We start from the raw sequence: 26,408 nt of genomic DNA, 5'->3' as shown, positions 1-26,408 counted from the left end.
TCGTTTGAAACAATGTTAGTCATGTTTTTACATTTTAGATAAAGAATATAAATTTCATTGATTCTTCATTATCTATTCTTATGCTATTTAGTTACCCCTTTCACCATTACCCTGGCCTATTGCACTGTGTGGTAGTAGTTCATTATGTTCTGCTCAATGTTAAACTACGTTCTGTATGTGTGCGTGTGTATAGGCGTCAAGGGAGCCTAGCCAGCGTGTGGGGCGCCTGCATCAACGAAGGGGAGGCGGTGTCTCCACGTCCCCAGCCCTACACTGGTGGCACCAACTCTACCCTCCACAAGGTCAGTATAGGTCACTCCAGCCTCTGGCAGGTCGGCGCAGCCTGGGAGGTTTAAATAAGCTAAGATTTTCATGTCAAATGGTTTAGTGTAAAGTGTGTGAATATTGCGTAGTCTTCAAGTTTCAGTTGTTACAGCAGTTTCGGTTTATGCTTAAAATTGATTTTAACATTCTTGTATATTTTTAAAATATATAGTATACAGGAGTAAACCACTTTTTTTTTCCATAGTTTTTCATTTGATTTGAATGTGCTTTTATATGGACTAATCATTAGCCTTAATCTGCACCTTTCAGACAGTTTCGTGTCATATTCTGGACCAGATGTATGTCTCGACCTCGCTACCCCTGCTGACCCCAGGTGACCTCAAGCGTCCAGAGGTCACAGGAATTGCTTACACGTGAGTCTCCTTTCATGTTGGAAGTACTGTACTGTGTTCCGTACTACACCAAAATATTTTCAAAAGTGTTATCTTCATTTGCTAGATAGGTGCACCTTACGCCACTGGTTCAGCTGGAAGTGCAGTTGTCCTGACAATGGGTGATTGCTTATATTTTGAGTGGGGAGTCCGTATAAACTAGGCCTCTACCCTCCAGACCAAACTATTTGCCCTACTTCTTGTACCCAAATGTGTACACGTTTCCAAACTTGACACCTTAATTGTAAGTGACATTCTTAATTGCGCTCAGCTCTTTAAAGATACAATTGTAACATGCTCGTGTCTGAAGATACACATAAATGCAACAAAGTTATTAATGATGACAACAGTCCATTTCATGTGGATTCCATCTCGTATTGGCCTCCAAATGCGTGATAGCGCTGATGAATTGGTCAAAGAATTTGCCTCCAGAGGAGTTGATTATAACCCTGGATTGCCTACAAGCACTGAGAGCAATAATACTTCAAGAACTTCAACAAGGCCTTGTAGATCAGAGGCAAAATGAAATGACACTTGCAGTTCCATCACACCATCATGCAAGAGCAGCCACACATCTATGGCTCATCCAGTAAAATCAGCAGACTCCTAGATGTTACTACTGCTCGGCCTAGACTCGGTTACAAGTATCTGTGAATTTTCATTACCTAATGATGTAGACCTGACCAAATGTAAACTGTCAACAAAATTGTTCTCACAAAGTCACTATGTGATGGAGTGCGAAAATGTACGTAAATTTAGAGACAGCTCTTCAGCAAATATTCAAGAAATGTGTAAATGTCAGAATTGCCTACTAGGAATTTTACCCCAATATCTCCAGTTTACTGATTGTAGGTAGTAAATGTGGGAGACTAACCTGTCCATCGCTGTCCATGGATTGAGGGGGGGGGGGAGTGGTGTGCAGGATAAGCAAATAAAAATCTGAAACTATCTGACCACGTGCGTAAGTTGCTTACCTTATAAACTTTACCAGTGGTTGTTTTCGAGCCCATTGTTTAATAATACACAAAAAACCATGTAGTTTATGCAGACTGTAACATTTCCCTCGCTAATTGCCGGGGGCGCTGCCCAAACTAAACGCATCAGGTGTAAATTTTCGGAAACTGCCCAAACGTTTATTCGTACTCGGGAATCAAACCCTCGACCTTCTGGTTTTGAGCCAACTGCAGAGACTACATGCCATACTGGCCCGAATAACGCCCACCCACCTCCATGGCCGTCTCCTATGTTGCTGTGCAGCGGTACATCACTAAGACAACACAACCATAGAAGATTATCAGTGATATAAGTGAAGCAGTTGAAGCTCCTCAAAACCACTACAAGCATCAGTCCAGCAGGTTTTATAATTCTTTGGATAGCATTAAGAATTTTTTAAACCCTGATTGCACAATTTAGTTTATTATGCACCCTATTCCCATCCCGTGGGCGGTAGTGGGGAAAGGCTAGAGGCGCACAATGGGCTCGGAAACTGAACCACAAAATTCATTTATTTAAGTTAGTCTCTTCGAAATTTCAAAATGGTGACTGATTTCTTCATGCTTCAGATGTGGTGGGCCTACGGTGTACTCTCCCTACACCTGGCTGGGTACCAACGTCACGGTGCGCAGACCCACACCAGCACTATCACTACCCAAGGAAAATGCACAGAAGGGTAATGCTTTCTTTGTATCGGTTATTTAATGGATTAAGTTTCTCTTTCCCTTTGTATTCTATTTTAACCGGATATGCATTTTTAAGTGCATTTTCTAGTTTGTGTAGGTTTTGCTCTTGATTTTGCGCTTTTGGAGTGGCATGCACACATTATTTTGAATCAACAAAGTATTGTCTCGTCTTCCAGGAGAGGACAAGAGTGCCCCTGACCAAGGCGCCTGCAAGTCACTGGAGCAAGAACTGACTATCCTTCGCCGGCTGCGTCACCCGGCCTTCCTGGAGGTGATGGCGGCGTGTCATGTGACCTCGCCCCAGCCAGACCACATCACCCTTGTGTTCCAGCAGGTGCCTTACGGCTCCCTCTACCACCATCTTCACGTCGAGGTGAGGTCCGCGTTATAGATGCTCGAAGGGATTTATTTTCATTCCTAATCATATAATTATTCCTAAATTGGGGGAGTAGAACTCCCAGACCCCGTCAAGCAGGTATCCTCCGAGATGGAGATATTAGATGAGCTTGTAGCTAGCTTCATTTATTTACTTTGTAATCTTTAATATAGAATTGGGTGGCAGCATTTTGCTGTCTATACCTGTGTATACCCAAGCTTGTTAATATATAAATTAGTAATCCTCATTTTTGGGAGGTTTTACTTTAGAATTTCTTATTTCCAGAGTTGAATATTAACTAGCTTTTATTAAATAAAATAAGCACTCAAATTATTCATATTTAGTATGTTATTGAAAATAGAAAATACTGATAGTTGCATGGAACTAGTCATGATCATATAGTCACTAATACTGTTGAAGAATTATTTAAGATGTCTAATAAACCATTTTTGACCAGCACCGGGACCTGAGTGTGGGCGGAGCTGTGGACATCCTGGTGGGCGTGGTGGAGGCCCTGCTCTTCCTCCACGCCCACAACTGGCTGCACACGGCACTCTCCTCGCATGCCCTCCATCTCGTCTCCACAAACCACGCCAAGCTGGGCGGGTTTGAGTTTGCTATAGAAATGCATGGCCAGGTAAGACAAAAGAAATTTAACCCTTGCAGTTCAGGCAAATGTTTACCCTCTTCCCTCCCCCTCTTCCCCTCAAATACCATCACAGTAATTGATTGGCATTTTGCAACAATAAAGAACTTGTGTAAACGTCTCCCTATTTGTCTGTATTGTAGAATATACTGTCATTACACAGAAATCACTATATTAGATTAAGGCAGCGTCTGGGATGCTCTTGGACATAGGTTCGAACCCTCGTCACGGCCCTTGTGGATTTGTTCATTTATACTGTCATTTTTCCCTTCCATTGTTGTGTGTTCCAGCAGACTGTGCACCCAACCTGTCCTTCTAATAGCATGTAGCATTTTGACGTATACTTTACCCAAAACAAAAATTGTCATATTAGAAAATGGTAGCGGCTTGCGAAATTGAAGTGATGTCACGTTTTCTATTTTTGGTCCACTGGTTGGTTAGGATAAGGTCACTTTAGCACGACAGTTTCTTGATGTTGGGAAACCTTAGGAGGGCAGGCTGGTGCAAGAGTCGGTGATCTTTGGACATGATAATCATGGCACAATTGATGATAAACATTCATAAAATATGATTGGAAGACTTTATATTTCAATAAGTAACGGCACAAAAGTGAGAATATTGTATTCATGATGTGTGTTCACTATTTGTGCCTGCAGGATCGGGCTCTTAGCTCTTGTACCCCACCTTTCTAACCATTGGATGTCTAATGTACGACGTCCATGTTGAGTGCTTGTCAATTTTATTATATTTGGGAACACACAATTGAGGGGTTTTGATGTGATGCGTAATAATCATACGGATTACATCTGGTAATTCCCTTTACAAAACCGTAGCCAAGAGGATTTGTGCTCTTTTGATTACCTTTTCTAAAGTGTGGTGCAGTATTTGTAGCCAGGTCTCCAGTATCGGCTATTGATACAGATAATGGCTCCAAAGTGCCATCACTTGCGGGCTCACCATAGGCCGTGCTACTTGGAACTTTTTGTTCTGTGTAGCTGAATCAAAAACACTTGTAGCCATTTTGAGTGCTGTACTCTACTTTCATAACACTTAAAAAATGAGTAAACATTTGCATTTATTACTGTGCTATATTCTGCTGGATCCAGACAGCCTCGTGTGCTGCTCCTATCTTCAGGTAGAGATTTTTGTTGAGCAAATATAATATATATGGCTTAAACTGTTGATCTTTCGAATCTTGGACATATTGCAATAAAATCTCAATTTTGTACTACAGTATAAGGAATCAATCCTTTACATGGATAAATATAATTCTGCATTTAAATGGGATTTTGATTTTCAGTGCAATTCATTGATTTGTCATCTAGATTGAACTTGGTTGTCATAGCTCCTTTTAACAACTCTCGGTCATCTGGTACCCTGTTTCCCCACTCTTTCTTGGCATACATTTTCGTTTACAAGTTCAGTGATTACCTTCATGAAATTACCCCATAATGTTTCAAATGTGGAATCGATGGATTGTTTAAAGTGCAGGTTAGGTGCATGTGTGTTTAGGTGGATATAAAAGGAGCTGCGTGGTATGAGTCAATAGGCCTTCTATTCTTTATTTGTATGTAATTAATATGTTGATCTTGTGACAGGGATGCAGTATGAAGGCTCAAGACCTTCTCCGTGCCTCCTGGCTATACCCCTGGCAGGCCCCAGAGACGCTCAGCGAGCAGATGGTCTCCATACGCTCGGAGATCTATTCTTTCACTGCTATTATGTGGGAGATATGGTCAGGTGAGGTGATGTCTTTGGAATTTGATATGAATATGTTGGTGCAATATGTCAAACTTTTAGAATTATGGTACAATTTGTATTCATTATTGCCCTGATTTCCACTTTCATGGGGTAGGAGTTATCAGATGGAAGTTAATTTGAAAATAATATGCAATAAGGCTTCATATATTAAATGGACAGGTCATCCATTTGTCATACAACTTGCAATATACAGCATCATGGATGAAAAAGCATACCACCACACTTAGTCACGAGTGTGTTTGTGTTCATATACCACTTGGAACTATTAAGTACAAAATAAATGCAAGCTTGAATTATACATCTTCCTTGAAAATCAAAAATATATACATCTGAAATAAGAACAGTATGCTCACACCCATTCTCCTTTAATATCTTATTATGAGTATAGTACTGTAATTACATGATTACATCTTGTGGTTCCAGGTATGCCTCCATGGGCAGGTGTGGAGGAGGCTGAGGTGGTGCAGAGGGTGGGTGGTGGGGAGACCCTTCCAGCTGTGAGCGAGTCCTTGCCTTCCCTTGTCCGTTACCTCACTCAGTATGGCCTCAAGTGGAACTCTCACCAGAGAGAACTTGACTTGCAAGAGATCCACACAATGCTCCGGTCTTTAAAGGTATGCGAAAAGTCTGTTTGGTATCACTTTTTCTAATAAGTAACTATTAGTAAATGCTGTAGTAAGTATTTGGATGTACTAGAGATATAATTCAAGAAGGTTTGGGTGGAAATTGTTAAAACACACTTGTAGTTTGCAATTACTGTACAGTACATAGATTTAAAAAATATTCTTTGATGTGAAAATCTAATTGCTTATTCTGCTACAGAAAGTAAACCTATAGCGATGTGCTCTACTACAAAGTCATAGTACAATCGGGCATGAAAACCTTACGGTGCTGATGCCAAGTCTTAAGGTGACCTTGTAGGTCCACTACTGGTTCTCATCTCCGAAGGATAACCATTTGGCCATGTTGAAAGGACGTATGCATAAACCCAAAGAATTTAAGCCTCCAAAATAACATCATGTGTCTTTCAACAGAACTGTCAAAACTAGTTAAATAGCCAATCAGAGTAACCAACGGCTGTTCCCCGACAGTACATGGCAGCACTACTGTAAGGCAAGCCATACAGTTTTATCCACTTCACACACATCTAGGTGATCTCAAACTTTTGGTAAACAATTGCAAGCACAGAACAAAAGTGCAGACATAATTTGCATATCACAAATTCCTTAGATGCATCAGCCATTTGTCGGCCTCTGCTTCCCTCCTGATATTACAAAGGCTATTTATCAACAGCTACTTCAGGGTAGAATATAATGGGGGTTTGGATGCAGTCTTCCTAATCTTAATGTTTCTCTTACACCTAAAAGTATGGTCTCATTTTTTGGCCAAGAACAATGGGTTAGGATATATCCTAACTAGCTAGCTAGTCTTCCCGAAACCAAAATACATAAAGCCTCTTAATCTGAGGTAGGAATGCAACAAACTCGCTGACAAGTAGCCAGGTTAAGAAGAAGAAACACTTTTCAAAGTTCAGTCTGTAATAAAAAAAAAAAAAGTTAACCTAAATTTACCGGAGGACGACCATAAAATGGTGGACTTGATTGGGATAGGTTTCCAGTGGCTTGTTAAAGGTTCTCTTCATTATTCCTGAGGATTTTTACTAATTATTTTGAACTGCAGTAATGTCTTTGTATTTATGGCTTTTGGTAGGTATAGGCACTTCCATAGGTTTGTTACTTTAAGGGTGAAATTCTGTTCAAAATTGTGACCTGCTGAGCTTGTTGTTGTTTCTGCAAGTTACATTGAATCTTTTAATGAAGTGGCCTGAACTAGACATCCTATTTATTGAATAAAGCGTTTTAAATACAGTGTCTCGATGATATCATCCATATCACTTCTAGTTTGACAGTTTAGTCTTGTGGCCGTCAACCTTTCCGGCTAAATATATTTTGACTTGGCTCTAGGGTATTTTTTTCCCCAACCCTGTGCTGAACCTCATAAAGCAGTTGTCATTTTGTAAGTGAGGTCTCCAGGGTTGGATACAGTAATCCAGGTGAGAATGTTTGAGATTTATTGTGATGAATAAGCCTTTTATTTTCCTTTTAAAGTTAAAGGTCCATTTGTTTGTAAGGTTTGCCTTTTTTTTTTACACCAGACCCCCACCAACTTGCTGAGCAACTTTAAATGATTGATGGACTTTCACTAGAGAGGTTTTTCGTTTTCAAGTTAATAATGGTATAGGCACTCCAGGAAAGTAGTTATTCTGTGGATCCAATATGTTCTTTGTTGTTTAGCTGTGTATAATAAGTTTGGTGGAATTAGTTTTTAGCCATTTTAATAATTTACATCTTATACACCAGATTCAGTCGAATGAGGAGGATCGTGTGCCAGCTGTTCCTGCATGGGGTCCACCATCCATACCAAATACACCGGTTATTGGCAGACACGCATCACAGACATCTGCTCACACTTCTCCTTCATCAAAGAGAAACTCTTCTTTGACATCCCAATCCACTTCCAGCGAGTCAACCAATATCTGTAAATATAGTTCTGGGTCCCCATCTAGTCACCCAGAAATATCTAGTGATTTTAGTGAAAACAATAGAAAATCAAGAAATTCATGGTCATCCAGGCAGGTGATAGTAACTAGCGAAGTGCACGCTCCCCAAACGTCTGCACCCCGCCGCCATAATACAGCACACACCCCTCAGAAACTGCACTCTCAGGAGGTGCAGAAGTCATCAAATGTTCCTTTAGAAGATAAATTGGATGGAGGCGTGCCGAGAAAGACACATTGTGTGCCAGGAAATGCCGTTGGCAAGATAACGGGTGTAGATAGTGGCTTCTCGACACCATGTACCCGCACGCCCAGTCCCACCATGGACACCATAACTAGTGCCAAGTAAGTGCAGTGTTCTGACTGAGATAAATTGCACTATATATTGTATTTCTGAAATATTAGTAAAGTTCATCCTGACACATTTAAATATTAATCTTCTAACCCTTTTAATTTTGATTATTTGGCATTTTTTCAGAATTAATCCATCATTTTTAACTTCAACACCATCTCGACTACCAACTACTTCAGTGTTAAGAGTGGATCTCCAACCAGATCTTCTCCCTAATAAAGTCAATATTAAATCTCTCTCAAATGGGCAAACCCCAGATATACTGGACCGTGGGCATATGGAATGTTCTAAAGGTGGATGTAGGAACAGAGGACAAGTGACACCCAGATATTCTGCGTTATCTGACCAACCTTCACCATCTCCCATTACACCAGTTACAGATTCTGATCACTCGCGTACGAGTTCCCCAGTGGATGAACGAGCAGTTGGGTATGGATACATTTCCAATGCCGCTAAAAGAGCTTTTTTGATGGAAAGTGATGGTGGGGATGATGGTACTTCTGCACTGCCTGAGCGTCCCTCTAGTGCTTCCCGACTTGATCGAAATGATGTCCAACATCAAGTAACAGATGTCCTTCGAAGAGCGGAGGTAGTACGTCGAGGGTTGAGTATGACTAACATTAGCTCGCCCAGCTTTGCGACCAGTGCTTGTGTTACTAGGACCACCTCCCATGTCTCGTTGACTAGCGCTTCCTCCAGTGCCAGTAGTGACACGAGTGGAAGGCGGCCCGTTCGTACTGTCAGTCAAATTACGCTTACCCTCAGGAAGCTATCACAAGTCTCGGACTCCTCTTCTAGTAAGGACGATTTGAATGAACCCCACCAAGAGCCACAGGCACTCTCTCGAAGGTCTCGCTCTCTCCCGAAGAGTCCAGCACACACTCCCAGGTATATGCATGGTCAAAATTTTACAAGAAAATAAGAAAAATATTATGTCGACTATATTGTTGCTTTTCTGATTAAGACTATGATTACAATACTTTGATACACCAATCTAACTTTAAAATTATTGTTTAGTGTTAAGTCAAGGAAAAGCTTTGGAGAAAGTGTAACTGAAAAAATACATATATTGTGAGGGGGGGTGAGAGTTCATTTATAATAATGGATAATAATATAAATCAACGTCTCCACTTGCTTGCTTACAGTACATGTATGTTATTTTAAATTAGGAATACAAAACAAATGTAAATTCTATAGGTACACTTCAAGCATGACAGGAAACAGTGGTATAATTATTTTGAATTTGAGGGACTTGAACAAAAAAATTGAGTGCATTTCATTTATAAAGACACAGGAAATGGGACATAATATAATGTGGAATCATTTTTCACTGGAGCAACTACTGTACTCGGTCAAGCTGAGGAAACGGGTAAACAACCACAGAACAGCTAGCAAGGTGTGTGCCCCACAAGTGCACCCAACACACCCTCAGTAGGTGATGTCCGGCTCCTCTGTCTGTGTGGGGGTGCAAACGTGCATGGAAAAACTTTACATGCTCACTCACCTCACTCACTCTTAATACACAATTTAAAATACTTGCAAACACACAAATGAAACGTATACAAAAAACTAATAAAACCTGATATTTTAACCAAGAGCATTCAACTTCATAACAATAAATGCTAGACTTTATATTCCAGTCACTATAACATTATACAAAAAATGGAATTACTCTTTTTCCAGAATTATTAATGTTCCATTTTCAGACACTGCAGAAAGGCGGGAAGTACTGGATGGGAGGAGATCACGGGCATCAAGCCAGCCAGCCATCAGCTGACACGCCATTCATCTTCGTGCTCCTTGGCGAGTGGTCCCTCTAGTCCCACCCATTACAACAGCCCATCTACTTCCTGGCAACACCACAACACTATAGGTGCTTGTGCGAGACCTTCCTCTAGTCAGGGCAGCTCGTCGCACTCCGCTGCAGGCACTGAGGTAGGGGGGCTCCCCACTTCAATGCCATAAACATGAACTCTTAAATATTTTTAGCAGTGTTTGACTTGGATACATTTGTATATTATCACAAATTTCTTGCTGATTTATCTGTTCTACAGACCATTTACCTGAATTGACTTGTTTTAATTATATTTACTGGCCTTGGTGGGGGGAGTAGGAAACTGGTGGTCTCTAACTGGTGGGAGGCTGTTCCTGCTGTCTGAAAAAAATCTAATGTTGTCCCTTGACAATTCTATATCAAGGTTATTCTACATAAAGACAAGCTTGAGGGTATTTTCCAATGTGTGTACTCTCCTAATTGTACTCTCCTAATTGTACTCTCCTAGTTGTGCCTGCAGGGGTTGAGCTCTGGAACTTTGTTCCCACCTCTCGAATGTCAATCAACTGGTGTACAGATTCCTGAGCCTATTGGGCTCTATCATATCTACACTTGAAATTGTGTATGGAGTCAGCCTCCACCACATCACTTCCTAATGCATTCCATTTATTAACTACACTAACAATTTTAATGCCACTATGGCTCATTTAGTCACTCAATTTCCACCCGTGTTCCCTAGTGCATGTGCCCCTTGTGTTAAATACTGTCTGCCCTGTCAATTCGTGTGTGTCTGTTGCGCACCCACCTAGTTGTACTCGCCTAGTTGTGCATGCGGGGGTTGAGCTTTGATTCTTTGATCCCGCCTCTCGACTGTCAATTGCCCAGTGTACAGATTAGTGTGTGTGTGGTGGTTTGGATTGACATTATCAATTTACTTGTTCAGTTCTACAGCATTTTAAATATCTGAAAGAGGTCACTCCTGTCATGGCTTCTTTGTTGAATCATCACACCTGTAGTACCCAGTTTTTCATGATTTTCAGGTTGACTTTGTTCCAAAATTACTTTCATCACCGTGTTTATCTTTCGAGTTCAATAATATAAATAGGTAAAAATCTCTGCTTAAATACAATAATCAAGGTGGAAAACCAAAAGGGATTTGTACAGCAGCATGACTATTTTCGTTTCCTTTAGTTTTATTATTCCTGTGGTTTCGTTTGCAATTCTAACTGAATGACTCAAAATAACTAATTTGCAATTTAACAATTCTAACGTAATGGCTATTTGCACTTGGTGGCTTTTAACAATGAGGTTCATGTTTTATTTGTAATCAATTTGTATCCCCATGTTAAGCCTTTTATTTTCAATATTTAATAAAAATTTGGTCAAATTGCAAGAACAGTACTAACAAAAAAAAACTCAGTATGGGAAAAACCAGCACACAGGCAGGCACCAGGAAACATGATAAATGTGTGTGTGCAATTAAAGAATGGGTGCCATTTAATTAACAAGAGGATTCCTTTGGCATGTAAATGTAATTAAGTTTTGTCATTTTTATACATGATACAGTATAGTAGGTAAATATTAGACTGATAACTAACCGGAATTGTTGTGGTATTCGTGATGCAGAAGACAAGTGTCGGGCGACGGTGGAAGAGTATCAGTGGCACTTCGGGTGGCCTTGGGGACACGGCAGTCAAGATCCAGCCTCGTCGACACTCAGAGGGCCAGAGACCTCGAGCTCGCAGGAGCAAACGGCATCAAGAAGTGGAGGTTTGTTTAAATTTACTGTGTTTTCCCCTGCCAGTGTATCATACAAGTTGAGCTTATTGGTCTCCCCCCCCCCCCTCAAAGTTCGAATTACTGACGCTGCCCAAGATGCAACTCCACAAAAAGCTGACAACCTCCCGAGTACCTACTTAATGCTAGGCGAAAAGAAATTTGCCCAACCATTTCTGTCCTGCCTGGGATTCGAACCCGGAATTCTCAATTGTGCGTCGAACGAACCCGACTACTACCGGGACCCTGAGTACCTGGCCTGGGTACGTATTTACTACTAGGTGGACAGCGGCCCCCGAGGTGAATGGAAAGGCATCCAACCATTTCTGTCCTGCTCTGGATTTGAACCAGGAATTCTTGATTGTGCATCGAGAACAAACCCAGACTGTACTACCGGGACCCTTTGAATATCTTTAATTTTGAATTCTAATACAGTATACTGTAATCAATTAGCACAAATATGAAAACATATGAAACTATTTTATTATTTTTAATAATTTACCATGGTGACTGTCTTGTGAATTCTATGGTGCAGCTGAAGTAACCCGAGGGCCACTAATACTAGTGGCCTCGACAAGGACAGGAAGGCCTTGACTAGGTCTCCCCATTTGCCGTGATGATCCTTTCTAGGTGGATTTTAAGACTAAAGTTTTGGTGTTTGCAGCATCAGCGGGTAGGCGGTTCCATGGGTATATTACCCTGTGGGTGTTGTAACCCCCCATCAGTATCAGTACTGTTATTGTTACTGTACAATGTTAAATAAAATATATGGCCTCACTATAGTAAAAAAAAAAAGTCTAGGGATAAGACGAGTCTTAATACATAGTAACATCAATGACTTTATGGGGGGTGGGGGGTGATAAAAGCACTATACATTACAATCAATTGAGGATGTATCCAAAAGTCTTGTTATAAGCACAATATCACTAATGACATACTTCTTAAATGGTGTAATACTTGGGTAATTATCTCACCATATCAATTAAGCAGTTACTAAAACTGACACGAATGTAAACTTCTCAAAACCTCCGAACACACGTCAGACCAACTCCAGTACTCCACAGCCACTAACTCTTTCCCACGCATCCAAGCGACGCATCCACGCAGTACCTAAAACGTGAGACTAAACTTCTGACACTAGTATATACTCATCTAATCACTCAAAAACAAGTCTGAATCTCAAGATGTACTAATGTACATTATACAGTAAATAATACAAGAACAAGAATTATCAATAAACATAAATATAAGGTACAACAGGATGCTGAACTGGGAACAATGCCAGCACCACTAAAGCTGACAAATTCCCTTTTGTAATGTTGACCAAGCGACGCCAATTGGAATAGCCTCGTACCCAAAATCACACAAGTGTATATACAGTATATAATAATATCATCACTGACACATGTCAGCATGACACAAATACCATAACAATATACGGTATGTATATATTACACAATACAGGAATGCAAATACATCTTAATAATAATTTTGAGATGGGAAAAATAATAATTTATATGTACCAAGATTACAGTGAGAATTGAGCAATTAACTGATTCGTAACAGTGGGTGAAAAGCCGCCTCCTGTTCAGTCCTACATTGAGGTTTGTTGAGCTTGAAACCGTTGATCCTTGTTTTTGTTACATCTGACCTTTTGAAGAAATTCGGGATCAACATCCTCCCACTTGTTTAGTACTGTATTTTAAACACGTACAAAACTGTTCCTAAATGCTAATCATAATCTGAAACTTTTCCTTGATAGGTGTAATAGAATCCATAAGCACCACACCAGAAATAAATCTCTTTGATCTCCCCAGAGTCAAACTAAATCTGTGCAAACATTTATTCAAAAGTCTTATTCCTTATTCAAGAGTAAAAGCCTTATTCAAAAGTAAAACCAAAAGTTCCTAAATTCATCCTTATAGTTCTTACCTTGTGCTTCAAACTCTCACTGTATCTTGTACTACCAACTTCAATATTAGTACAGGTAATCAAGGCATATAGCTTCACCAGTGTAATCACCTATGTCAATTTATGTTGTAGTTATATGTTGATACAGGGTGTATACATTTTGCTACAATGTACCTTTTCATCTTTCCTGATACGTTGGATTAAGGACCGGCCCAAAATGCTATGGGTGTTATTGGCTTTGCAAGAATGTCTGTAATTTCCTTGCCAGTCTTTTTATGTGGTTCCTTATCAGATGCTTTAGCAAAATCCATGTCTACTACATCCACTGGATGGTTTTGAGTAGCTGGTTATCATTTCCAAAAAATGTGAGCAGGTTTGTGAGGCGAGATCAATTTTTAACAAACCCATGCAAAATAAAACCATTGATGGATTGCTACATTCTAGAATATTGCAATAAATGGCATTTGCTCCAAGCAAAGTTCTGCAACAACAGGCCATTTATAAATAAATCCTAAGACTTGTGTACAGCATTGCATATTTCCAAAAGCTTCATGCAATTCCTTTGTATTTCAGGTTGAGGAGGAGTTCTTTGATGACGAGTTCAATGCGCAATTATTCCAGCAGCCACACATGCAGCTATCAGTGGGATCCTCCGAGAACCTCCTGGATAGCCGGGCACCGCACTCCATGCTGGCAGATGGATCAGGTAAGGCAATAGCAAATGTTAATAGACTAGGTAATTGATTTCATCCCAGTAGAGTACAGCATTTTATAGCATTTATGATGACATTGTTTAGTGCATTTGAGATTGTAGCAGTTATAAGAAAATATTTCCAGGTACAGTACTGTATACACTTCACATTCGGAGATTATTAAACTTATAATTACAAAATATGATAAACCTTATGAAATACCATAGATATGGGGAACATTTGTTATTAAACAAAAGTTATTTATAAAAGATTTCAATCTCTTCCCATATGGAAAAATAAATGCAAAGCAGGAGCTTTTTAAGTGTGGGGGGTGTGTGGGGTTGGGGGTACTATAGAAATACTGCACTGATTTTTTCTCGATGTAACTTTTAAATTGGGAAGTTATTTAATACCAGTACTCTATTTAATAAATACGTTTTTCATAAATGTGAATGTTTAAATTACAGTATTGTATACATTTGGGGGAAGGGGAGGGGTGAATACGAATTTAGTAATGCAATTGGCGTTTCAAATTCAAATTCAAATGTTTATTCAGGTAAAGTACATACATACAAGGGGTGATACAAATATTGATGAATTTATAGATAAAGCTAGTGCACACAATGCCTACAGCCACTATTATGCAAAGCGTTTCGGGCAGGAAAAACACTAAAGACTAAAACTTAATACTAATTGAGATTAAAGTATAAAATGAGTTGAGAAAATATAAAAATATAAAATATGCATGTTACCCAACATGCATTCATGCTGCTGAAAGTCTCGTGTGTTTATTTTTCATACTGTAGTGCATTGGACTGGCTTTGTTGACCCTTGGTTTTGGCCAAGCTTTGGAGGGGGAGGGGGGCCAAAGATGTCTTTAGCAATATGATATTATAGGTTGTCAACTGGTTGAGCAAGCAGAAATACAAAAAAAAAATTGCTTTCAATGTGTACTGGTCCTTATAAATGGGCCTATACTTAGATTGGTTGTTCTTGCCATATATTAATTTTGAGTATTTGTGTAAATTGGAACTTAGTGTGGTGAAAAGATTGTGAATGTCTTGGGTTTCTCTCCTAATAAAGGGTGGCCCCACTTGATTGGAACATGGGGTCACAGGAAGTAGTTGAGCTTATAGCTGTTGTTGTGAAGTGCAATGTATTTCTTAAGCATTCTGCATCAAAGATTTGTATGAAATATAAAAAGAATCATAATGTTAATGACTCTTCTTAGGATAATTAGATCTCTAGATCAGTTAATCAGATCAGTCAAAATCTGTCTGTATCTGTGCATGAGGTTCAACCACTGCAAACCACCTAAAGTCCTTCACCCAGCAAAAATCTGTTGGAACCATAATAAACTCTGCTTTCAGACAACACTCGGCCCCCTTGTTTAAATCCCTAAACATGTTAAACGTAAACTCGCTCGACAGTCTCTTGTGCCACCTACATTTACAAAACCATTCTTAAATGCAAATCCTGCTCTGAAACTCTCCCTGGTCAGATGTAATAGGACCCCATTATCACCACATCAGAAATAAATCTCTTTGATATCCCCATAGTCAAACTTAATCTCTGTAAACACTATGCAAATAAAGGGACCTGGTCTGTGAAACGCTAATGAATTGAAAATCTGTCCAACTTTTTCCTTATTCGAAAACAAAATAAAGTACCTAATTTCATTTTCATAAGTTTCCTATCTAGTGCTTTAAGCTCGCACTGTATCTAGTGCTACCCAATCCCACAATATATATGTACCTAAACCATACAACTTTACCATTGTGATCATTGCTGCCATCTTATGTGCTATCCATATGCTTTGTGCCTACTAATCTTTGTCAAATTATCAATCAAAGCTATCAATGTGCTTTAATATACCTACTAATCTCTCTCAAATTTTTCTTACAATGTACCTGTTAACTTTTTATAAATTTTGCTAGAATTTACCTACTTAATATTAATCGTTACATTAAGGACCTGCCCAAAATGCTGTGCGTACTAGTGGCTTTACAACAATGTAAACACACTATGTACTGTACTCTCACAAACTTGATGTACCTTCTTGTATATGTATAAATAAATAAAATGAACTACAAAAGAAAACTTGCCCAAAACATTAAAGACAGATCCATAGTCATTCTATGCCTATATACAAAGTAAAACCAAAACTTGAAGGGTCTGTAGGATCCTAACCAAGTTATAAGATAAGATGAACCAAGTTATAATGGATGATGAAAGGGCAGTAAATACTCTAAATGAATACTTTGTCAGTGCTCACATATAGAAAGATTGGATGACGTCCCATTTCCCACACAAATATTTAAAGGTGGTGAGGCATCCTGTTCTCTTACAAATTACGTTTGAATTTGGCCGTTTGCCCGTATGGCCAAAAATGAACGCATGTACTGTAATTTGAAAATGGAAAAAAAATTTAAACAGCAAGTTGAGGGTCCTCCTGTAGGTTAGGAGGGCAGGAAATTCTCCTAAGGTTTAAAAAATCATGAAAACCGTTAATTGAAAGTTTCCTCTCGTAACCTAACCGAGTAAGCTGGAAGACCCAAACAGAAAACGGGACATTACATCACTTTCGTGAGCCTGATTTCATTTCAAATTATGTCCATCTTTGGCTATAGCACGCATACGGGTGAAAAGCAGCTTTATTTTTAAGAGGCCGGGTTGTTCACCAGAGCGAATTAAGGGATATACGCAAGAGATATACATGAATTAAGGGATATACACGAATTAAGGTCGTGCTAAATGGGGATGAATCTGACTGGAGAAATGTGAGGGGGTTACCACAGTGGTCCGTTTTGAGGCCAACCCTTTTGTTAAATACATCAACAGCATAGGTGAGAATATTATAAACCACATAATCAAACCTGCCCGAAAATGTTATGCGTGTTAACACACTATATATTCATAAACCACACATTATCATAATCCCCGAAATTCTGCATGTTAGTGGCTTTGCAAGAATGAAAAAAATACCAATCTTGTATAATCTCATCAACCCATTGGTACAATGGGTTGACGAGATTACATAAGATTGGTATTTTTTCAGTATTCTTGTGAACAAATTATTATTAATTATTGTTAGTCATAATCCATCAAATATGCAGATGACTCTTAAGATTAATATTAAAGTGGAAAGTGAAAATGATCCTCCTTCGAGAGAGATCTACACAAGCTCCACAAATGATCGGAATACTGCAAATGCTTTTTAATATCGACAAATGCAAGACCCTGCATTTGGGGCATAACAATCCACGTCACAACTACCAGATTAACGGCATTACATTTCAGCAGAGTGATGAAGAAAAGGCCCTTGGAGTCAGAATCCATCATTCGTTGAAAATTGCACAAGTGTATAAAATTTTGTATATTTGGCTGTATAAAAGAAGGTTTATACCTTCTTTATACCTTTAGAAGGTTTGGTTTTGTATATTTGGCTGTATAAAAGAAGAAAAAAAAAAAACTAATCAAACCCCTAAGAATTACCACGTGTACCTTTATCTTTAAGGAAAAGGTTGTATAAATCTCCAATAAGTATTCAATTGTACAAGTCTCTGGTGCAGCCCCACCTGGATTATTGCATCCATGCATGGAAATCTCATCTCCAAAAAGACACAGCTTCTCTGGAGAAAGTGCAATACCGGGCAACAAAAATCATTCCAGGACCTAGTCAACTCTCGTATCAGGAATGGTTGAGGGCCACAAGGCTAATACTGGAAACCAGGCATGACAGGGCAAAGATCATTGAAACTTTTGAAATACAGTACTGAACAATTTGAAGGATATTGGTATGGACAATATCTTCAAAAGGTCAGATGTAACACAAGTAGCAATGGTCTCAAGCTCAATAAGCCACAGTGTAGGACTAGGAAAAGGAAATGCCATTTCACCCACAGGGTTATAAACCCATGGAACCACCTACCCACTGAAGCCATAAATGGCAAAACTGTTAAATTCTAAAATCCAACTGGAAAAAGATCATAAGGACAAATGGGGGGGTGGAGGGGGACCTTCAACAAGCCACCGGCTTCCTGTCCTCATTGAGGCCACTAATGCTAGAGGCTCTTGGGCAAATAAATTAATTAAATAAATAAATAGTTTTGTTTAAAATTGATTCAGTACTGTACTACAGGTAGTTTTATGATCATAAAGGCTGTTCTGAAATGGTATTGTTTTATGAATGAAAATCTTTTATTATAATTATTTAGTAGCTTTAAGAGACATTCTCAACTATTTTGCCAAAAAGTTAATACTGTATCTGATGTTACAGGAATGAAAGTAATGCAAAATTTGTTACTGTACTTCATTTAGTATACAGTAAGGGAGTGACACGTACATGTGTCGGGCTAAGAATTGATTTTAGTTTCCTCTAGAGTAGTCAAGATGACACACATTAGTAAAATACACAGTAATACTGTAGCTAAAACTTCATAATTAATATTTTTAGATAAATAGTATTTCTTGGAGTTAACGTCCAAATCTAGTTGCAGTACTGTACTTTGGGCCTCATAGCTTCACCAAAGCTCTCAGCATGTAGCTATGTTATCTCTTGCAAGATAACTATATGATGCTTCAGTATTAGGTAGTCAGTGTACTCTTAGGTTCCTCTTGGTAGGTTAAATTGTAAGGAATTTACAACACAACTTTTTTTCTTTAGTCATTTTAATCAGTAACAAGTCTGCTTCATATTTCAGGTATCTAGTCTTTCAAGATTTTGAGACTTGACAGCAGTACTGAATAATAATAATTTCATAAAATGTTATGGCAGATTTAATTACTATGTTGACATGGGTGTTGTGAATGACTTCCCTCGTATAGTTAGTCCAGTGCATTATACAGATGCTTAGAACACAGAACTGGCTCTTCTGACTTGTCATTCTGTCATTAGATATTAAATGGGATATTTCTTATAGACTAAGATGTGCATCCAAAATGCTGGTTTTAATTGCTAGTTTACATAGAATAGAGGAATTTGTCCTAAATCATTCTCATTTAATATGTTTATATTTTCACGCTGCTTCAGACATGGAGTAGCGGTAAGGACACAACCCCTCATGCATTCCTCTATCACTTTCTCTTCTTTTATAGGAAATATTTGGTTTATTCTGTAATCAATTGGACTGGAGACCAACGCTTATACAAAGGGTAAAATTGTTGAGTCGTTATAATGCAATAACAAAGCTGAGCTAATACTGTATTCAAATTAGTGATAAGTTGCTTATCTTATTTACTAATGTGTCGTGAGCAGGTGTTACAGTAACTGGTCTGAAACATTAATTTTTAATACTTAATACATTGTGTGCTTGAGCTAATCCCTTTTAATAATGACCTGGAACTGGTGTTCCCGTGCAACGTGGTAATCATGTGGTATAATAATCTTCCCCGGCTCTTCCCATTCTGCATAATTGTACTGTACTGATGATACTTTTTGGCAGATATTTAGATGATGAATCTTTACAATGGGATGGTGATGGTCTCTCTTGTAACATTTGTGTAACTATTGTGGTATTGTTGAGGTTCTTAACACAAGTACTGTACTGTAATTGTTGCTAGTTTTAATGTACTGTACTCCTAACAGTGTGTGTGTGTGTGTGTTTTTATAAGTAATGTTCAGCTTATTAAATAGTTGTAATTGAAAGTTATTAGCATAAATGATAGTGTATTCATACACACTGCTTCAGCATAAGATTTTTATTTACAAATTTGGTAAAGAATTTTTTGTACTATAATAAAATCAATCTTAATATTAGCTTGTTCATTAATGGACCACCCATATAATTATTTCTAATCATGCATACCTTTCTTCCCCTTCCAGTATCACCAGTAAGCTTCGGTTTAAATAGCTTCTCTCCAAGCCTTACAAGTAGCGAAGACGAGGTAGATGAGGCGGAGCCGGAAGGGGGAGCGTCAAGAGTAGCTGGCAGACCGTGTGGGAGACTAAGGGCTGTGGAAGAAAATGGGAACTCTGAGGATGACAACGATGAGGGAAAGACACAAGTTGTCATTGATAGCTTGAAAGATTTTGCTTTTGTGGATGATGCCAAGATGCCAGCAGTCAGTGAAAATGAACAAAGCAGTGACAATGATGATGCAACCAGTGGTCCATGGAGATATAAGGAATTTAATAAGGAATATGAGCCCTTGAAAAGTGTTGAGCTCCTTAGAAATCTTGGAAAGAATTTTAGTACGTACCTTCCCCCACATTCCATTGGAAGTGATACAGAGACGGAACCTTGACCTTGTTGAACGTTACTGAGCTGTGCTTTATCTTTTTAATATCCTTTGGGATAAATGGTGCATTTACCATAGCATTTACCATACAAATGCATACTTATGTCATGTTGACTGGTTGTGTTGTAGCAATGCCATCATTTTGTACTTCAGTTCTAGCATATTGTATATATATTCACATCATGAGGTCACACTTCATTTGTATGTCTACATTCCATGTTAATTTCAAATCTCATGTAAGAAATTAGGTAGTACCCTGTATTGTTTTTCTTGAGGTTACTGGATTTTTTTTTTTAATCGGCTTTTAAATTCAAAGCTTTTAAGGAATACAATGTTAAAAAGTTTATAAATAATGAACTAGGTCATGATGTTTTTAACTGCTTTGCTTATCTCTGTAAAGGCAAATTGTTTTGGTTGTGAAATTAAACGTCTTGCCTGTCAAAGCATTGGGAAAAAGGTTAGGGCTTTCATACTAAAGAATGCAGTCAGTGAAGTTTTCATGGTTTTTCTTTTTATATAATATCCTTTTAACTTGGCAGCTGTGCTAAATGCTGTAGATAGTCCTCTCTACCAAAGATAAAGTGGTGTATGGAATTTAGGTACACGGTAATTGTAGATTATATTGTAGTCAAATGGCTTTTGTGTGATAATCACATTGAGCAATGGGAGAATGTTGGAGATAGTTATTTCAAAATTCGCATACAGTATTTTGAAAGAATTTTATACTGGTGAATTATTGTAATAATAAATTTGTACTCTTATGCTTCAGGATGTGAAAGATCTTGGGCTAAGAACATGACACAAAATTGAAGTTTGAATATTAAGAAGCTGCAGACTGATGTAGAATCATGCCATCTTCTGTTCCATTGGCTGCCAGAACTTTGCTGATCAGCGGATCATGTAATAAATTGTTCAGCATAATGAACGACTTTTAATTTTCTTGCTGTATTTCAATTAAGGTCCAACAAGTTTGCGATGCAGTCCCATGCGAGACATTACATAAGTTGGAATGTGAAGGAAAGTGCTGCAATGAATAAGGAAATACCTAAGCAATAGAAGGTAAGAAACCTTTGAATTTGAATTTTTTGAAGCCAGTAAGGAGGGAATCAGGAGTGTTTATAGCACTTGGTATAGAGCTGCATTGCCGAGAGGGAATGTGATGCCGCATAGCACACGACACCAAGAAATCGCGAATTACAGGGAGAGCACGAATATTGAAAGTGATGTTCCTGGATTTCTAGAATGGCCTTGGTCACTGTGGTGTAACGGGGGTGGGGGAAACAGCTCTATCTTGTCCATTATTCCACCCCCCAGTTAACTAACGAGGCCGGGGGAAACAGCTCTCTCTAGTCCGTTATCCCGTCCCCAGTTAGCTAACTATTCTAGAGCACCTCCAGAGTTCCTAAGGCAGCCTCTCTCGTTCAACACCTTGTAAACCTAGGTATTTGACTACCTAGGTGCTAAGACTACAAGGCGCCGTAACTGGATCAGTTACCCGAAACTCTAGAGAGAACTCTAGAATACTGAATCATTGCCACAAACGTATAAGAGAAAACGAAAGGAAAGAAATGAATAGTGAAGTAATTAGTGAGGGTTTGGGGTGAGAGGGAGAGAGGTGGGAGGAGCGAGGATGGTCATTAGTTGAAAGTGAGAGTTGAGAGAGGGGTGGAGGGAGAGGTGTAGATAGGTAGAAGTAGAAGAGTAGATAGTAGGAGTAGAAAGTAGATAGTAGAAGACGAAATGCTGCCACCATCCATTCATGATCATTACATACAAGACAAGGAATGGAACTTGTCTGTATCAAAATATTCACCAAAGATGTTATCATGAGTTCATTATTAGTAGTTCCCATCTTTATCATGTACTCATACTAAACCATGAAACCAGTAACTACAGAGGCTTTCTCACCTCAACTCAAAATCTCTAGGGAACAAAGTTAAACACAATTTAAATAATAAATTCATAATTATATTTCACATGAAGTATCATAATTTAGCAATTCAATTAAAATGTTCCAGTTTAATATGCAAGTGAGTCATCATCCAAGAATTCGAGAACCCTACAACTTGACTGCCCCTGATCATCACACAACACTTGTAAAACACGACAAGTCACCTTACTGTTCACTCACCGAGGACTGAGTCTAAGTTGAATAGAGAGGGGGGGGGGGTCTGTAGTTGACAGAGACTCCCGCCCTTGCCGGCCGACAGCCTCCCTGATAGGGACGTCGTCTCTGTTCTCGTCTGCTCTTCTCTTGATGCTGTTCTGTCTGTCAATCCTTTTTGCTGGATAGCTCTCCGAGTTTATATTGGGGAACCTAGTAGCTAACTCCGCCCACAAATAGATAGCCTCCGGCACTACCAAGCCACTCCTTAAACGTCGGCTTGTTTGAAGGCAACCAGCCTACAATTAAGAGCTTAGCGGAAGCAAGGTGAAATTCTCATGATCTGACCTCAGGTCACTTGAGGTCATTAACGCTTTGAGGTGTGAGATCTCAGGCAGACAACTGGCGCCTTTCCAAATCCCTGTCTGTGACTCATATTCTATATATATTTTAAATAAACTAACCCAAACACTTTTACAGTGTTACAGTGGCAATCAGAAAGGTCCATGTTTTTGTTGCAATGTGGTGCAGGAGAACAAGTGCCAAAGATTGTAATATTGATACCTCTTCCCCTCTGTTTGGCTTTTGCAAGTGTCCCAGCATAGCTGCCCACTTCAAAGCTCATCTCGTATATTTAGTGCTGCTTGTTTACATTTTTCAACAATGTGAAGGTGTTCCCTAGAATGGTTTTAAGCACTACAGGAACTGTTTTTCCTGGTTGCCATTATTGATTTTCTTTCCCACCCACTGGAGTATTCTTCGCTCATAAAGTAGATGATCTCATTCGCTGCTCTTGTAGACTATTTCTCCATTCAATGCCGACTCTAACTTGCAGTCAGTACTATGTCATCCTGTACTACCAGACATGGCTTTAAGTTGTCTTAACTTAGACATTTTACTCAGAAGTATGTTATTCCACGGCCCACGTGTTTGTTACTCTATGGAAATCCTCTTCTATATAAATGATAATTTATTTTTAATCCATTTGTCTTGTTCTAATAATAATAAATTTTTATTTACTAGGTACAAATGGGTTTAAGAGATCTCATAAGATGAGCATTTTGCATTCTTGCAAAGCCACTAACATGCCTAGCATTTTGGGCAGGTCATCATGTTTCACCTCTGAACTGAATTATCAAAGGCTCCTACTATATTTAGTCTTGTGCCATATTTCCTGATGGATGTAGATGCACACTTCTCCATTTGTTTTCTCTAAAGCTGTCTAAACTATCCTATGTTTACCCGTTTATTCCTTTGCTTCTCCATTGACCATTCTTCACCTAGATTCTTTGAATCGTACAGGGTTACACCTTGCCTTTCTTTCATCCCCATTTACAGCTTATATTTTGAAATTGGCATTCCATCCCTACAGGGTCATGGCAATCCTTACTTCCTTCAGTATTTTGCATCGTCTCGACAACACCCTCTTCTCATTTGTGCCATGCTCTGACTACTTTCCATCTGGAGGGACCAGTCATCTCTGCATTTAATTTTTGCCACAAGGATGGTTTGTTTGGAAGATTCGGTTCACCTGTTCAACACATTCCCTTTTGCACAATGTCATGTTAACGTGATGTATCAATGAGAAAATCGGCAGGAGCCACAAGGAAGATTCAAACTTGCACACTTTGTACCCCAAGTGGGCTTGGGATAAGTGAAGGGATAAGTAAATATGTATCAAATGTGGGGATTTGGATACTCCTTATGGCTCCTGCTGATTTCCTTGCCTGCCCTCATGTTGTTTCTACTTTATCACCATAGTCTTGCGTGTGAAATGTTGCAAGGCTCTGACATGCATTGGTAAAAGCTTATACCCTTACTACTGTTATGAAATGCCATTTCTTTTAAAAGTTTTCTTGTTATTCACATTCTTGCTTTACACAGGTGGGTCAAAGTCTGCCGAGTTTTTGCTGCTACATTATTTTTCTTGATCAAACCTATGTATGCCACATGGGTCAAAACAAGCAGCTGGGGAGACTCGGAATGCTGGTTAGAATCCCAAGAGTGCTCCAGTGTGTGAAACCCTATGATGTGACCTATTCCCATGTTCTTTCTCACCACCCTTGTGCTCATTGCATTCCTTGTATGGACTGCACACACTTATACCCATTACACATTTTATACTGGTTGCACATATTTTGGTTGTACATCCTTGTGCTAGTTGCATCTTGTATTGTGAAATGTTGGCCTATGGAATACATTTCACATTAGATTGCCTGCGCTAGAATGAAATGCCTAGTTTGTGTGTAGTTTTACCATCTGTAAAACTTGTGCACTAAATGTATTTTTAACGTTCAATAATAAAAGAATTAATTGCAGTCTCTCTCGACTGACTTCTCGTAGACTAGTTTATTAGCAGTGCTAGAAGGAATATTTGTCCAAGTTGTTTCCAAGTCATGTGTGCTTGCTTTATATCCCATTGTTATAATGTACTGTTTACTTATCACACTTTATCTGTTTATAGATGCTGTAACTGAAGAGAACTTGAAATAATGGTGTCTGAAGATCCGATGACAATAAAATGGGAACAAGTCAAAGGATCCTTTCATCGAGCTGGAAGAGGCTGCAAGGAGCCAGAGAAGAGAGAGTTAGTCTTAACCCTTTTATATCCCAGCTGCGTTGGGACATCCATGAACATCCATGCCACTGTTCATGCATTGAACAATGTATATAAAGATTGAAGGGTCATACACTGAACCCATCCAACAATATCATGGCCAATGCTCAAAGCAAAGCATATGGGCACTACTTTGTCTACCAAGTTGCATTTTTAACAAAGTGGTCAATTGTTAAAACCATACTCGAGATGGTTTGCATGGTTACTGTGGAACAATATTTTACACAATCGTCAGTGATAAATGCACTGTATGAAGTCTACAATACAAATAAATCTGTTCCTGGGACAGCTCAAAGGTTAGTATATACTAAGTGTATAAAGATTCAATTGATTGAACAATTGTTCATTGAACAATGAACATTGGGGTTCATACACAACCAAATTTTTATAATTTTACCTAAAATTCCAATCATTATGTAATATTACCCCCCGATCCCCAGCACGTCTTATAAGCAAATCACTATACCAGGGTTCAGACAACTTGCTGCACAGTTATGCCAAGTGATTGCTTCTGATAACCTCACATGTGTACTTACGTGAACCATATCTCTTGCCCAAGTCACAGCAGATTGATTAGTATTTACTCTACTATAATAAACCATTTAAACTTTTTGGTTATCTTCAAATCACAAATTGGAGTTTTCCTGCCGGTATCTGAACTTTGTTCTGGACATTACCCGACAGAATAGCAGTGTTTGGGGTATAAGACTTTCTCTTGAGCTGCGTCAAGAAAAGATTTACAGCCATTGTACACCTCTACTGTATTCAGCAAGCCGTCACTGGTTGTGTATTGCTGAATTTGTAAATATTGTTCCATTCATTGTGTAAAGCTAAACAGTGAACACAAACCATCTAACTTAATCAACATGTTCTCCTACAAGGTGAATCTACAAAATTCGACCACTCCAGTCCAAACACACTGATCTTTTCATCCAGCTTCCTCTTAATGTGTATGAACCCCCAAAAGATATTGCAGTAGTATGTTTTTGTCCACAGGCAGTGACCATTTATAACAACTATATTGTTATATCTTTTATATCCCACTGTAACCGGCGGTAGGAAACGGCTCTGACTAGGTTACGTATTGGCCATACCCGTTTAACTCACGGTCACTTAATGGAGCGCTGCCCTGCTCCTTATTGTCCGAATTGCATTGTCCCTCTTACGGTCGTACATATCCTTGTTGAATGTCCTGACTTCCAGGACG

The 26,408-nt window shown here is 38.9% G+C and overlaps 1 protein-coding gene across 6 annotated transcripts in view; it reads left to right on the top strand.

Moving 5' to 3' along the window:
* LOC123747858 (serine-rich adhesin for platelets) overlaps positions 1-21,401 on the top strand; it is a 253,551-nt gene extending 232,150 nt beyond the window's left edge. For 5 of the 6 annotated variants that reach the window (XM_069300602.1, XM_069300615.1, XM_069300609.1 and 2 more), the window contains 13 exons: positions 194-302; positions 595-698; positions 2,279-2,385; positions 2,572-2,768; positions 3,229-3,408; positions 5,016-5,157; positions 5,602-5,792; positions 7,539-8,080; positions 8,214-8,975; positions 9,794-10,022; positions 11,488-11,631; positions 14,122-14,254; positions 20,065-21,401. In XM_069300602.1, coding sequence (XP_069156703.1) covers positions 194-302; positions 595-698; positions 2,279-2,385; positions 2,572-2,768; positions 3,229-3,408; positions 5,016-5,157; positions 5,602-5,792; positions 7,539-8,080; positions 8,214-8,975; positions 9,794-10,022; positions 11,488-11,631; positions 14,122-14,254; positions 20,065-20,486 — 3,262 coding nt within the window. In that variant the 3' untranslated portion in view covers positions 20,487-21,401. Of the gene's footprint in view, positions 1-193; positions 303-594; positions 699-2,278; positions 2,386-2,571; positions 2,769-3,228; positions 3,409-5,015; positions 5,158-5,601; positions 5,793-7,538; positions 8,081-8,213; positions 8,976-9,793; positions 10,023-11,487; positions 11,632-14,121; positions 14,255-19,337; positions 19,395-20,064 lie in introns of all 6 variants that reach the window. The other variant, XM_069300620.1, reaches the window with a different exon arrangement.
* The last annotated feature ends 5,007 nt before the right edge of the window (positions 21,402-26,408 follow it).

This window comes from Procambarus clarkii, chromosome 5 (genome assembly GCF_040958095.1).
Source record: "Procambarus clarkii isolate CNS0578487 chromosome 5, FALCON_Pclarkii_2.0, whole genome shotgun sequence".
NCBI classification, from domain to species: Eukaryota; Metazoa; Arthropoda; class Malacostraca; order Decapoda; family Cambaridae; genus Procambarus; species Procambarus clarkii.
This window is presented reverse-complemented; position numbering and strand designations above follow the sequence as displayed.